The sequence below is a fragment of the Polyodon spathula genome, chromosome 14, assembly GCF_017654505.1.
Source record: "Polyodon spathula isolate WHYD16114869_AA chromosome 14, ASM1765450v1, whole genome shotgun sequence".
Taxonomy (NCBI): Eukaryota; Metazoa; Chordata; class Actinopteri; order Acipenseriformes; family Polyodontidae; genus Polyodon; species Polyodon spathula.
In genome coordinates, this window is record NC_054547.1 from 28157864 (window position 1) to 28171597 (window position 13734).

General features: G+C 40.1%; 1 protein-coding gene across 1 annotated transcript in view; it reads left to right on the plus strand.

Annotated features, from left to right (window-relative positions):
• LOC121327409 (probable cationic amino acid transporter) overlaps positions 1–13734 on the plus strand; it is a 38400-nt gene that overhangs the window by 14769 nt on the left and 9897 nt on the right. The window contains exons 3-4 of the mRNA XM_041271462.1: positions 2271–2507; positions 12652–12869. Of these exons, the coding sequence (XP_041127396.1) occupies positions 2271–2507; positions 12652–12869 (455 nt within the window). The remainder of the gene's footprint in view (positions 1–2270; positions 2508–12651; positions 12870–13734) is intronic.

Consider the following 13734-nt stretch of genomic DNA (forward strand, 5'->3'; position numbering starts at 1 on the left):
GGCAGCCATGGAATTGTTGTAAGTTTCAATTGTTTTTAGTGTTTTCCCCAAGTCATGTGTAAATTGTTTTTCACATCTGTTTTAATAATACCTATAGAACTATCATGAAACTTATGTTAACTGTCTAAAAAATAACGTACTAGATTTCCATTGAAGACCTTGGAGTAGATATTGCGGCTCTGTGGATTAACCTCCCCCAGTGCTTGGGTACTTGAGTCATGTTGCCATGGTGTCACTTTGTCTATCCCTAGAGACTCAAATAGAAATTGAGTACACAACATTCAGGTTTGAATGAGCTATAGAGTAATATCAAGAGCCGCCTTGTGTGTGAGTTTGGAAATCAAAATCAAATTGAATGTGTTATTTTGTTCCCTGTTGTAAAAATGAAATTAACTGTTGCGCGAAGAGACAAGTGTGTAAAGTCTTTTTATCAGTCGCACAGTAATTGCGGAATTCAGTTGAGGAAACAAAGTGTTTCCATCACATCTGTAATGCAGTAGCAGTCTAGACTAGATCACAGTCAATGCAAATACATTGTCACAGCCCTGCCAATTTTCAAAGAAGGGATTCAGGCAGGTTTTTGACTTTCTGATCTTGATAAAAATGACATTTGGTAAGCTAAGTATAAATGGGCAAATGGGAATGCAAAGAAAGAGTGTAATTACAATTGTACAATTTGTGATACTTCTGACAGTATTTGCTCTCTCAATATTTACTCTGAAATAAAGAGGGCCTTAATGTTTTTATCATGCAGCAATCTTAACAGTGGACTCTTATACATATTACATCGTGAGATGCAGTTAAACTGCTCATTTATGTAGTTGACAAAGTTAAAGATTTATTAAGTATTTATTTGTCTTTATACCAGCCTGCATGCATTTTGAGGGGAAAATAAAACAAAAAAGTAACAAAACTAGTAACAAACAACTTAGTCAAATGTATATTTCATGTGTATACCCTTATAAAAGTTTGGTATAGTAAATGCATAGCAAAGTGTAATAAAAGCACGGTAAAGCTCAGGGAGCCACAGTAATGCATTTTTAAAACCATGGTAAACTACAGTATGGCAAGTGCATAGTATAACCATGGCAAAAGCATGAGAAAACTGCAGAATTACCTTGGTAAACTTCTGTGAGGGTAATTCCCATAAAAGTTTAATTGAAAAGTACTATGTGTCGATTGTACACATGACTTTGTATGTTTGATGTAGTAAGTCATGTCAACACTGTTCATGGAAATTAATTTTTTTGAAGTTTGCATCTACTTGATTTACGTGACTGATCTTCCCAGAATTGAAAGAAAACCACTATAAGGTATTAGTAAATTTCATTAAAACCTGCTGTAGATATTTGAGAGATTGAATACCAAAGCATTGCAGTGCTCACAGTACAATATATAAACAACTGGGCTGCAAACACAAAAGTAAACACTTCTTTGAGCCTCTATAAAGGTTACTTTCATAGTTGTTTTAGAGGGAGAGTACTACGATAGCAAATACAGTACTGTCTGATGCTGTTTCTGATGGGTCAGAGATTAATTCCATTGAACCTGTAGAAGTTCTATATGTGGAAACTGTGCTGCTCTGAGCCAAATGAGTTGGCAACTGGAAGTGAATCAGACTGAGAAGAGGTAGAGAATCTGCCATCTCCATCAACAGGCCACCAGCCTAACTCTGTTGCCATTTTTGGGGGGGGGGGGGGGGGGGGGGGCTGACCAATTCACTAGTCTTTGCCACCGAAGGGCATGGGTTTGAATATGTCTGAAATCTTTTTTTTTTTATAAAAAGACAGAACAAAACTTAATGAAATGTTTATATTTTCAGTAAAAAATTTAACATTTTTAAGTCCTCGTTCAAAAAATGGAGACCTTTATGTACTGATCCTATCCATCTGTCTTTCAAACTGTACATGATAAGTTCCTTGATTTTACACCAATCCTCATCACGCTTTTATCATACACTTCCTTAGATATTTGGATTACATTTGGGTGTAAATCCAATATTTGTAACCTGTGATCTCGTTACGAAAGTATGGAGACCCTCTGTGCTGTAAGTATGTGCACTTACAGTACAGTTGAAAGGATTATGAAATACCAGTTGAATGCAGGGTGTACCTGTAAGTAATCTTCTAAGTATTTTCTAATTCAAATCGGTCCCAGGTATGTCAATGTCAGACAGGCTGTACGAATGCACGTTTCCTTATAAAGCAGAGACTGTCTTGATATAGGACCCAGAACTGTTGACTGATTATCTTGTGATGCTTTCCCCTCAGGGGTGTGCTATGCTGAGTTTGGTGTGCGGGTCCCCAAGACGACAGGATCAGCCTACACCTACAGCTACGTGACAGTCGGGGAGTTTGTAGCTTTTTTCATTGGCTGGAACCTCATCCTGGAGTATCTGATTGGCACAGCTGCGGGTGCCAGTGCCCTCAGCAGCATGTTCGACTCCCTGGTCAATCACACCATCAGCCACTTCATGATAAACCATGTGGGCACTCTAAACGGCTTGGGTAAGCACTTATTATGATATAGGCTGTCATTGTGACATTTTGAAAAATAAACATTCTCAGAGCATCTTTGTGATGGTTCAGGGTATATACCCAAATGTAGAGAGACTCATAGGGCCAGCAGTAGTTGTGTATTTCAGTTTTCATTTATTAACGTAAATAAATTGCCTCATTTTACCTACCGAACCTAAGCAGTTATCAAGCTACTGAACTCTGGAGCAAAGGGCCCAGTCTGGGAAGTAACTGCCCATTCTCGTTAAGCATCTAACCAGTAGACAGGCTCTCTGCCAATGCAGCGCTCCTTATTAGTCCCCAGCTGAGATTGTCCATTGCTGTGAGTGTTTGCATGGTTCAACCTGCACCCCAAACTGTAGTTCTTTAACTAGGTGAACCACTGGGGACCTCTACCCTGTATGGTTTTAAGAAAAATGATCTATTCCCTTATATTACCTATTTCAGATAGTTGTTACCATATAAACCCATGGACATATCCAAGATGCTCCAAAAAAGGTCCACTTTGTTTTTGCTTGCTGGGTTCAAAGATTTTATATGTTATTCTTGCTGCAGGGATTTTTAGCAGACACACCCTAGTACAGAGAGATGTACTGGCAAGCAGGTTTTCAAGGGGAATGGATGTCTTTGTCCCTCCAGCTAAAAGAAATAAAATCTCAGGGCAACAAAAAAGGTCTGCTTTCTGATAAAGTAGGGATAAACAGAGACCAAGGAATGTTATGTTGGTGTAAATTCATCATGATTGCAGAAGCTTATAATCAGTACTAGGTTTATATATATATATATATATATATATATATATATATATATATATATATATATATATATATATATATATATATATATTGTCAACTTGTTGCTTGCCACAGAGGCTCTCACGGGTTCTTCTCCTTCCGAATCACGACCCAACACACAGGATTGTACTGAAACAGCGCTCACGCGCACTTTTAATAAACACAAAATGAAATAAACACAAAACAAGCACCTAGCTCCTATTTGGAGCACTCATTAAACATAAACAGGAACCTAACTATCACGCAGGATGGCTAAACCGTTTACCTGCCACAAACATTCCAAAAACACACCCTCACACAATACCTCAATACGACTGCTCACTCACACAGTCGGGCTCTTCTCTCAACAGCAGCCTGGAACAGACTGGCTGCCTCTCAAATACCCTCCACCAGGTGCAGGGGATTACTAAACAATAAAACAATTACCCAATTAAACCCCATAACACCCAAATGTGCATTCTCACAAGGTTTTTAGCAGGGAAGGATTTTAACCCCCTCCCTGCTATCTCACACATCTGAAACACTGATAGGCCATACCAAGGCCACCCCCTCCCCTAAAACACAACCACCCACCCTCAAGTCCAGAAATGTCCATTTCCGCCCTCTTCCACGGGCGGGCTTGAGGGTGGGTCGGATCTTCCGGCACCTCCGGGAAGGGAACTTGAACCGGCGACAAGGGACCCCATCGGGATGACATGGCCGACCGAAGCGATGACCGGGGAACAGGAGGATGCAGCAGTGGACAGAGTAGATCTTCCACTGGGGACCAGCGCAGCAATGTCCGATCACCCAGGGGAAGCGAAGCAGCGAACAGGGGGAGCACCAGCGACATCTGGCAGCAGCCCAGCGACGTCTGGGTGCTCGGGAAGAGCGGAGCAGGGAACCAGGGGAAAAGCTGTGGCCAATGCTGCAGATTCCTGGGCTCCAGGTCCAGCGCAGGAAGGTCTAGGAAGACCGGCAGGGTGTCCAGGAGCAAGGGGCAAGGGACCGCACCTACCAGTGCCGGACTGGTTCGCTGGGGTGATGGAGGTGGGCACCTCACTTCCTCCTCCTCCTCCTCCTCCTCCTCCTCCTCCTCTCTGGGCTCTGGGAGCGGCACCTCCTCCCCTCTGGGCTGGGCTCTGGGCTCTGGGAGCGGCGGCTCCTCCCCTCTGGGCTCTGGGAGCGGCACCTCCTCCCCTCTGGGCTCTGGGAGCGGCACCTCCTCCCCTCTGGGCTCTGGGAGCGGCACCTCCTCCCCTCTGGGCTCTGGGAGCGGCACCTCCTCCCCTCTGGGCTCTGGGAGCGGCTGGGCTCCTCCCCTCTGGGCTCTGGGAGCGGCGGCAGTGTTGAGCTCACCCACCTCTTAAACATTGACACCAGCGCCGTTGATTCCGGGAAGTCCCAGTTCCACTTCCCACTTCTTATTTTGCTCAATTAGAGCAGCAGTGTTTCTCTTTATTTGAGCTATGAGCTCCTGCAAATCCATTGTTGCGTGTTGAGTCAGAAGGGCACTTCTGGTACCATATGTCAACTTTTTGCTTGCCACAGAGGCTCTCACGGGTTCTTCTCCCTTTCACGACCCAACACACAGGATTGTACTGAAACAGCGCTCACGCGCACTTTTAATAAACACAAAATGAAATAAACACAAAACAAACACCTAGCTCCTATTTGGAGCACTCACTAAACATAAACAGGAACCTAACTATCACGCAGGACGGCTAAACCGTTTACCTGCCACAAACATTCAAAAAACACACCCTCACACAATACCTCAATACGACTGCTCACTCACACAGTCGGGCTCTTCTCTCAGCAGCAGCCTGGAGCAGACTGGCTGTTTCTCTTAAATACCCTGCACCTGGCTCTAATTTACAATTACCACCAGGTGCAGGGGATTACTAAACAATCCTGCCCAATTAAACCCATAACACCCAAATGTGTTGAGTCACAAGGTTTTTAGGCACTTCTGGTACCATATGTCAACTATATATATATATATATATATAGGCTATATATATATATATATATATATATATATATATATATATATATATGTATGTATGTATAGTCGTTTGCAGAAGTATTCACCCCCCTTCAAAGTTTTCACATTTTGTTGGCACTTGAGCATACTCCATGGCGCTTTCAAATTAGACTTTACATGTAGAATCTACACAAACTACTCCACATTGCTAAAATAAAAAAATGCATCTAGAATATAAATAAGTAAGATTTACAGAGAAAAACAGATTCATCTCAGTTGCATAATTATTCCACCCCTTTTCTACTGCAGCCCTAAATCAGCTCAGGTGCTAATTACTTGTTTCAAAGGTCATATAATTAGCAAAATGGTTTCAGCCTGTGTGTTCTCAAAGTAGTTTAACTTGTAGATAATTTCCCTCAGGTATATAAAGACTTTCAAGCTGCAACTCACATACTGATCCAACAAAGCAACCATGAAGACCAAGGAGCTTTTGAAACAAGTCAGGGATAAAGTGGTAGAGAGGCACAGAGCAGGAGAAGGGTACAAGAAAATTTAAAAGGCACTGATTATCCCTCTCAGCACAGTGAAGTCCATCATTAAGAAGTGGAAGATGCATCATATCACCCAGACACTACCCAGATCAGGTCACCCTCCAAAACTGAACAGCCGGACAAGTAGAAAACTATGACCTTGAGAGATCTGCAAAGTTATGTGTCTGAGATGGGAGTCAGTGTTCACACATCAACAATTAGCTGGTCCCTACACAAAGCTGGCCTGTATGGATGGGTGGCAAGAAAGAAGCCATTACTCAAAAAGTCTTGTCTTAAAGCATGTATGGCATTTGCGAAAAATCTAGTAGATGATACTGCAGATATGTGGAAAAAGCTTCTGTGGTCAGACAAGACAAAACTGAACTTTTCAATCTAAATTCCAAGCATTATGTCTGGCACAAGTCCTACACTGCACATCACCCAGTCAACACCATCCCAACTGTCAAGCATGGTGGTGGCAGCATCATGTTATGGGGATGTTTCTCTTCAGCAGGGACTGGGAAGATTGTCAGGATAGAGGGGAGAATGGATGGTGCAAAGTACAGGCGAATCCTTGAGGAAAACCTGTTTGAGTCAGCCAAGACTCTGAAACTGGGGAGGAAATTCATATTTCAGCAGGACAATGACCCGAAGCACAAATCCAAAGCCACACTGGAGTGGTTGAACAAGAAGAGAATTGATGTTCTTAAGTGGCCCAGTCAAAGTCCTGACTTGAATCCAATCGAAAATTTATGGCGAGACTTGAAGATTGCAGTCATTCTATGATCCCCAACAAACTTATCTGAATTGGAGCAATTTTCCTGTGAAGATAGAGCAAAAATGTCACCATCCTACTGGGCAAAGCTAGTAGAGACCTATCCAAAAAGACTCATAGCAGTAATTGCTGCAAAAAGGTGCTTCTACCGAGAACTGACTTAAGGGGCTGAATACTTATTAATACCTGTAAATATTATTTTGTACATTTTCTTTGCAAGTTTTGCTGACATTTAACCTCCTCTTCATATAACAGTGTTCGGTTTAACCACTACAGCTTTAAATAAATGAAATTTTGTTTGAAAAACTGTGCATACACTATTTGTAATTTAACAAAAGGTGACATTATTGGTAGCGGGTGAATACCTCTGCAAACCACTGCATGTGTGTGTGTGTGTGTGTGTATATATATATATATATATATATATAAAACTGTATGAGTAGGAAAGGTATTCTGCTTCACAGGGTCATATCACACTTTTTCCCACATAGTCTCCATCAATAGTCACATTCTTTTCCCAGCTGTGTATACAATTAGATGTTAGAGATATTATTAGTTGGTGCTGCAGCCATCTCCTGCCTGTAGCCGTCTTGAGGCATAGAAAATGCTGGACGTTGTGCAGCTTGTACATGGAATGTGTATCAATACCAGAGGACTCTTTGAACAACAGGTACAACGGTAGGGAAAGTATGAAGCAGTCAATATGGCAGTCCCTTTTTTTCTGAATGTTATTATTAAATTCCATATAAAGTCTTTGTATTTCCTAGAAAACTAATCAATGCATAAAAGTAGTTCAACCCATTCAGCCATAATATACTGTACAGTCGTGAGACATGTAAGAAAAATGTTCTTTACCTTCAATATCCACTTCTCATCTGAAGACGACACCAGCTGTCTCAAAAGCTAGTGTATTTCAAAAACATTTCCATTTGATTGTATTAAAAGGTATCACCAAAAAAGTTGTATTTGTATGTGGACCGGCATAGACTATGGAGCCAACAAGTACCAATTTCAGTACCAAACAGTTTCACAGCTGGGCTTTTAATGTCTATTGAAGTCAACTTCACAGGGCTGTTTTTCTTCAAATTGAAATAGCAATGAAAAGCAAGCAAACACAGCAAATTATTTCTATCCCAGGAGGTAGTTTCTATGCTGATCAAACAATATATATATATATATATATATATATATATATATATATATATATATATATATATATATATATATATATATATATATTGTGAATGAAAGCATGTGCCTTAAAGTTTTGAATACCAATATACAGCCTTGCAATCTAACACAAATCCGGGTTGACTTCTCCAGTATTGAAAGGTTTGACTTCTTCAGGAGAGAAAGTGTATCATGTGTTCAGAAGGTATTAGCAATCCTACCTGTGAAAAGCTTCTGCATTATGTGGTCTAATGCTTACTGCATGGATTCCTTTGACTTGGTTCTGCAGGTCCCCAGGTAACTCATGTGAGTGTCATCTGTGTGCATGTAGCAGGAGAATCGTTGTAATGTTGCTAAGTAAATCCCATGTATTGTTCCTTCATCAAAGAGGTTACACGTGAAGATTATTATTAAAAATCTGTAACTAAAGAAAAGGAGCCATGCATGCAGGTGAATTCTATTGGCCTGTGAACCCTTGAATTCAGTCTTGGTCCAGCAACGTTGACCAATCTCACAATAAGGAATTTAATCTTGTACCCTAAATCTGTCTGGTCCCTAGTAAACAACCCCTTGAAAACCATACTGCCTGATGTTCTGGTCTCTTCTTTTCTCTATAATAGAGCACTGTGCCAGAGAGCGAATTAATCTGAGTCAACAGTCTCCCTCCCGACCTGTGAGGGCGCTGTGTAACAGGAACAGTGTGTCCCATACTGGATGGTTTGGCAGTTCATTCCAGGGTCAGTTGGAAGCCGTCCATCCAGGAAGGGGACGGAGCCACAATACCAGAAGTCATCGCCTTAATGCATTAGGAGATGTGTCAGTCACGGATTGGTGGATACGTGATTGGCCGCGCCACCGAAAGAGGGCGTGACTGATGGTATTTAGGGGAAGTGGCCGAGCTATCTGTTCCTTCATTATGGTTATTAAAAGGACCTGTTTAGGAAACAGAAGTAATTAATTATCGTGAGTGTGTCATGATTTGTTTGTTTGATTGTGCTAACTGTTTGTCTTTTGTCACTGTTAGACAGCCAACACAAACTGGGAGCTGTCGCTACTAGCCAGCACCAAAACCCAGACTACAATGCACTACTGTTTCACGAACTGTTGTCTTTCACCCCACCTGCACACAAGCACTCACTGTCTGGAGACGTGACCGTGTCTGTGTTTGGTGTAATTATAAAGTGTCTTATTATTTAGAGACTGAAACCCTTGTTTTGCACGAAGCGATACACATTGGTGTGTAGAGCCTGTGCTTATTATTTAAGTGTTGTTGACACACAACCCAGCCAAATAAAGGAGTTGTTTTATTGAACTTTCACTGTCTTCTGTGTGTTATTCCTGAGCACTGCACCAACTACAACTGCACACGGCAAGCCACTTTGCCACAAGCACTTACAGTCTTGCGTGTATTTTTTATTCAAGAGGTTTCTTGAGGATGCTTGGGGTGGCATGATACGGGGTCATGTGTTGTATATGGTTCTGTGGGCTTCACAGTAGGGCTTGCTCTGTAATGTACTAGGGCAGTGGTTCCCACCTTTTTCAATGTAGAAACCACCTTGGTGTTTGGATTTTTCCTACGGACCGCTTGCCACACATTTTTTTACAGCATTTTTAAAGTCATTTCTAAGTGTATATGTATAACTACATGTAGAAAATAAAGTATTTATATAACGTACCTAACTTCATGAGATTCCAAGGTTTGTAATGTTGTGTATTGTATCAGCTGATGAGTTCATCATTTGGAAGGAATTTGAGAGTTCTGCTAAAGCTGTTTAAAACATTCACAGCTGAAGCAACAAACTCCAGAATGTGCTTCCCAAGGAGCACAGAGCTGGCAGCATTGAGAAATGAAACTCCTGCAGATCTCCAAAATAACAGACCAGGGGTTTTAAGCTGATTTAGATTAAATGAAATAGCAAGATTCTCCTGGCATTAAACATAGACATGAAAGTATTTAGTTTCCCTATATCCAATATCATCTGATAATGATTGGGAAATTACATAATAGGGGAATGACCACATCTGTGATTGCTGGCAGGGGCAGATTTAACCCCATTCCTGCCAACCTTACACACACACACACACTGTTTACAGTGAAGAGGGCTTCTGCCATGCCACAGTCTCAAATAAGATCAGCAGGGATATTTTCTTGCCTACACAAAGATTACAAGTTTGTAGAGAGAAGGATCTTTGTCGCAGAACCAAAAAAAAATAATACTAAAAAAACTTTGTTGTACTTATGAAATAGACCAGCACAGTAATTAACTCCACACACCCCTTTATAGACATACTCCAATTCACAATAGAAAAGAAAAAGTATGTCATCTTCACACTGTCTGGATTCAGCATTTTGAACTAAATAAATAAGTCATATATGTAGCACAATGAGTTCCAGCAGCATCACACACACCAAAACATTTTATTATAACAGGGCTGATATCTCTGTAACATTCATGCTTAATGTAGTTTAGCCTCAGTACTTGAAGTACTCTTGTAACTACAAATGCTGTCTCAGCTATTACTGTATATGCACCTCACTGTACAAGGCCTCTTTATTAGAAGACTATAAACAGACAGCACACAGAACATTCTGGAACTTCTACAGAAAAGTTACTACCGGTGGATTACCCTGAATAAATACTAATCAACACCATTGGTAGGCTATAGCAATGGCAGACAATAGATTTGGAACACATATTGAACAGTACAGTGTTCCTGGTCTGACAGTATTCTGGTACTGAGAGTATTTCAATAGATGGTCAATGTGTAATTTAACATCTCATTGTACTGTACTGTACATATTCATAATGTTCAGGAATTCCAGACAAGTACCAGTAACAAAACAAATTATTTACACCAGAAACAGCTGTTGAATTAATGTGACAGGTGCCCTTGAATGTATAAAACAGATTTCTGCATAACTTTGCCTTGTTTACTGCAACTCCATTGAGAGCATCGCTTTTAGAAGCTCATGGGATAAGGGAGGCTCTATCATTCTGGCTTCCAGCCTGATGAGAGGAGATGGATTCATATAGATTTCCAGGGTGGTATTCTGACATACTGTAGCTGATTTAGCTCAGCCAGAATCCAGTCTTAGGCCTCGCCCAACATACCAATTCACTGTTAATGATAAAATGTTTAAAAAAAAAATTCATTTCAAAAGAATTTCATTTTATGTAAATAGCTTCACTCATCACTTTCACTGCCTAACCCTAGGGTATGCAGGCAGGTTGAGTCATCCATCCAGTTCTACTTCGCGCTCAGTAATACACCCCTACTGTAAATACTTCAATTAACTAAATGGCTATCCAATGTTCCAAAACAAGTAACTGTGTTTAACATTTTGCATGGTGGTCTGGTGTTGTTGACCACTGTCCACAGAGATCAGACCACCAAACTTTTAATTTGGCACTGACCTGCCAGGATTCAAGCCCAGCCCTTCAGAAGTGGACGTATTGTAAATTATCCAACCCCAGCAATAGTGTTTAATCACTTCCCACAGACTTACCTGGCAGTGCCCCCAAAAGAGTGGAATTAACCGAGAACAGGGTCATAGGTCTGGAACACAGAAAATATAATGTATATTATAATATGTTAAGATATCAGCGATTTGTTTCTTGTTATTCTGTTACTGGTAATGTGGTTGTAAAATACCTAAATAAAGACTTTAAAAGAACAGGTTGAATTATTTTACCATTACAAAGCTCTTTATCCTACTTTAGATGTCCTCTAAAGCTAATAGGACTTTAGAATCGTCAACCTTTCTTGAAATGGCAATATACATTTCATACAGTCTAAGCATGCACTAAAAACATTTGTTCGATTTTTAATAGCATTTATCCTCTGCAGTGGTCATTATCTGTAGATAATTTACCTTGTCTTTTGTTAAGTGTCCTTACCTTCAACTCTGGGCACCTGATTGTCGCCACAGTTAGTTATCCAGCAAGTAGAAAATTAAAACAGGAATATAATCAAAGTGGGGACAGAATTAAATTAATGATCGCCGTAGAGCAGTGGCACTGGAACGATTTTTTTTTCAGCGCCCCTGCCGCAGAGCGATTTGACCAACCAAATGATGGACAACAATATTCTCAGGTTACCACCCCAGTTCACAAGGGGAGCACTGAGGACACCTATTAATTCTTAATGGGTTTGATTTTCTTTCACCATTTCTGCCAAAGATCGGTCAAGATTAAATTTAAAACAGCAGAATGCAGCAGGCACAGATAACACCTCTTGACAGACTGCATCCTCCAGATGGGTTAGGAAACTAATTTACTCTCTCCTGTCTTTATAATTAAGAACTTTGACCAAAAAAAAAAAATAGAAATGCAAGTCATAATGGGTTAGAAAACAACTCCCCTGCCTTAGCCATTGACACCTGGACATGAAATGGTTTATTATCATGTTAAGTGTTATCTGCACTTTCCGAATGCATATTTTCAATAGAGTGTAGGTCCACCAGCATAAATGACTCAGTGTGATGAGTCTGCAAGGTGTTTATCCTCAATGATACACTGCCACTAAGTTTCTTTGGAGAAGTTGGGGATAAAAATCTATAGCACAATTTGTTCTGAGGTGCCCTGATTTGCATGTGTTACAGTCTTCAATTTTACCCTTGTGTGATAAGGTAGTCCTTAGACAGATAATCTATTCTATGTGAATATATGTGTTTTTGTAATAATAATATTTTTAAAAAACTGCTAATGTGGTCTGACATAAATCAAAATCTATTTCATTTTGAAAATGTTAAAAAGAAAATTACTTTATGAAATTAGCCTGCATAAGGTTCCCCAGACACCTGCCACAAGGAGTTAGTGGAGCCGACTGCGATCTCACTCAGCATACTTATGCTGAGTGGTGCTGTCAGTGTCAAGTTTGCAATGTCGCTGTCTTACAGGCAAAGGAGAGGAGTCATACCCAGACCTCCTGGCCCTGGTCATCGCTATCCTGGTGACGGTGGTCGTGGCACTAGGAGTGAAGAATTCCATCGGGTTCAACAACGTCCTCAATGTTATTAACCTGGTGGTGTGGGTCTTCATCATGATCGCTGGACTCTTCTTCGTCGACGTCAGCAACTGGGACAATGCAAACTTTCTTCCTTTCGGATGGTCAGGGGTAAAGGACTTTTCATCCATGACTTCAAACTCTCATAACCTATACAGTGTCATATATCCAAAATGTTCACTCCACTCTTTAAACAAATAAGTTTAGATACATTTGAAGCAGTGCAAAAATGGCTTATTTGAAAGGAATACAATTATTTTAGTGGTATAAATCTTGCAAGAAACAGCAACTGTATTAAGTCTTGCTTGTAAATATGCCCCGGAACAATTAATTTCAGAAAATATGCTTCATTCTACAGTAGTTGTTTATTTGTAGCTCTAAAATTGAAAGGTGTTTAATACAGTTTATTTGTATTACCACTAAATATATCTTCACTTATTTACTGTATTTAACAACTAAAGAGGGTCTGTCACCATACAGAATCTTACAGAATGTTTCCCTGCAGGAACACAGGGGTCATATTTTTAAAGCATTTAATCTTAAATTAACTCATCTTTTTTTAAATACACTTTTCTCCTTTTAAAAATAGGACTTGCAGGAGTAGAATAAATTTTGTAGCACATTTGGAAATATGCTACTTAGTTTCTTATAGCTTTGCCATCTGATACAGCAGCATTATCTCTGAATAGCTTTATAGCAATACAATTCTGATCGTTAAGATGTTTGAATCATATCTTTAAAAAGCACGTATTTGTCTAGAACTCTCGTCAGCTGTGTGCATGTATGCTTGACTTAATTTGACAGATTTAAAATTGTTATTGAAAATTGTACTTTTTTTATAGAATGAACTGTGGTATTCATTAGTAAAAGCATAGTAAATTACAAGCAAAAAGAGAGTGAAAGGATAGCATGGCACAGGGAAGCAAGGTAAAATACTTTTACCTTGTGGTGCAGGCATTATAAAAATCTAATTTGC